Source organism: Sarcophilus harrisii, chromosome 4 (assembly GCF_902635505.1).
Source record: "Sarcophilus harrisii chromosome 4, mSarHar1.11, whole genome shotgun sequence".
In the NCBI taxonomy this organism is placed as follows: Eukaryota; Metazoa; Chordata; class Mammalia; order Dasyuromorphia; family Dasyuridae; genus Sarcophilus; species Sarcophilus harrisii.
Genome location: NC_045429.1, coordinates 425,110,575 through 425,112,220, shown reverse-complemented (window position 1 = coordinate 425,112,220; position 1,646 = coordinate 425,110,575). Strand labels below are relative to the sequence as shown.

General features: G+C 46.0%; 1 protein-coding gene across 1 annotated transcript; it reads right to left on the bottom strand.

Moving 5' to 3' along the window:
* Window positions 1–873: 873 nt before the first annotated feature.
* Window positions 874–1,254, bottom strand: LOC111719354 (histone H4). The gene has a single exon (XM_023497589.2). It carries the CDS (start codon window positions 1,206–1,208, stop codon window positions 897–899), a length of 312 nt encoding a protein of 103 aa, XP_023353357.1. The 5' UTR covers window positions 1,209–1,254; the 3' UTR covers window positions 874–896.
* Between the last annotated feature and the right edge of the window lie 392 nt (window positions 1,255–1,646).

Below are 1,646 nucleotides of genomic sequence, written 5' to 3'. Positions count from 1 at the left end.
TGACTGCAAGATCAATCAACATTTAAACACAGAGCTTTGGATCAGTGACTTTCACTTTCTCCTTCACCGAGTCCCTTCTCTTTGGGCACTTTGCTGCAATAGAGAGGAGAAACACCCCTCCGCTCCGGAGACCGCAGGAACAGAGTCCCAAGGTCTCCTGCTTGCAAATGGGGGGATGGTCGTTCTGCCGATCCAGGTGATCCCGGAGTCACGTGATACCCCCAAACTGTATGGAGTAGGGAGACCCTAACTCAAAATTGACTACTTAGAGACCTCTCAAAGTGAAGGTAGAAAGTTTTTATTAAAATCTCCAGAGAAGCGGAAATCCAGAATGAGGAAAAGCCGAGATTACAGTAGAGTGATTAAATAAACAAGCACTGCCCAACCCCTTCCCCAAACCCCCTTATACAAAGCTTTTAGTCCAGATTGGTTCTTGCTGTTACTTTTCCTTATATGGTGGGTGGGATGATAATGGATCAATTAGAAATGAGCCAACTATACAATTTCTAAAGTTACTTTAGAGTTGCATTATTTCTCGGGAAACAAAACCGAGGATCAAGGATTTACATATTTCGGCAGATTGTCTTAAAAAACCATATTACTTGCCCACCAGTTCCCCCAAATACGCTTACCTAAAAAAATGCTCATTGACCCTAGCCAGCTTGAGCCGGTTTAGATCAGGACGCTTTCATCGAGAATTTAGCGATTCAGCCAGTTTCTTGGCTCACGAGATGACTGGTTAGAGACCAAGAGTTCTACCAATAGTCAATTAGCCCACCTACTGCTTGGAAATCTAGCCTTTGCATCAGCATTCAGCTCTTTTAAAAGAATGTGGTTGGCCCTGAAAAGGGCCTTTGGTTTTCCGTGGCAGGCTGGCCAGCTAAAATGCTGCAGATTTAGCCGCCGAAGCCGTAGAGAGTGCGGCCCTGGCGCTTAAGGGCGTAGACCACGTCCATGGCGGTGACCGTCTTCCTCTTGGCGTGCTCGGTGTAGGTGACGGCGTCCCGGATCACGTTCTCCAGGAACACCTTCAGCACCCCGCGGGTCTCCTCGTAAATGAGCCCCGAGATACGCTTGACGCCCCCACGCCGAGCCAGACGGCGGATGGCGGGTTTGGTGATGCCCTGGATGTTATCCCGGAGCACCTTCCTGTGCCGCTTGGCTCCCCCCTTACCAAGCCCCTTGCCTCCTTTTCCGCGTCCAGACATTTCAAAAAAAGACCTGTTTCGCTACTGAAAGGAAACTGACCAAGCACCCACAATTTCTGCTCTTATATAACGTATTGTCGGACCTGATTGAAAACAGGCAGTCTTCGCGCTTAACACCTGATTGGTTCTTTCTCCTCCACCCTTAGAAGAGGCGTTACCTTGATCTGCTTCTTTTGTCTCCTTTCTTCCCTTTTCCTCTGCCCTCCCTTCCTTTTTCCTTTTCTTTTCTCTCCCGTCTTTTTTTTTTTTTTTTTTAAGAATTTGTAAAGATTGAAGTCTCAACTTTAAGTTTCTGGACATTTTTAATATAAATCTTTTGTAATTTTTAATTCAATCCGTTTTTACTTCTAAGAGTCGGTGAATTCGTTTTTGTTAAGGAAACGTGCAATTCCCAAACAATTCCCATCGCACACTCAAAAATCTGCTTTTTCTATTCTC

Coding starts and splice junctions, on each gene's coding strand:
- LOC111719354 (XM_023497589.2), bottom strand. CDS start 1,208: ATGTCTGGACGCGGAAAAGGAGGCAAGGGGCTTGGTAAGGGGGGAGCC.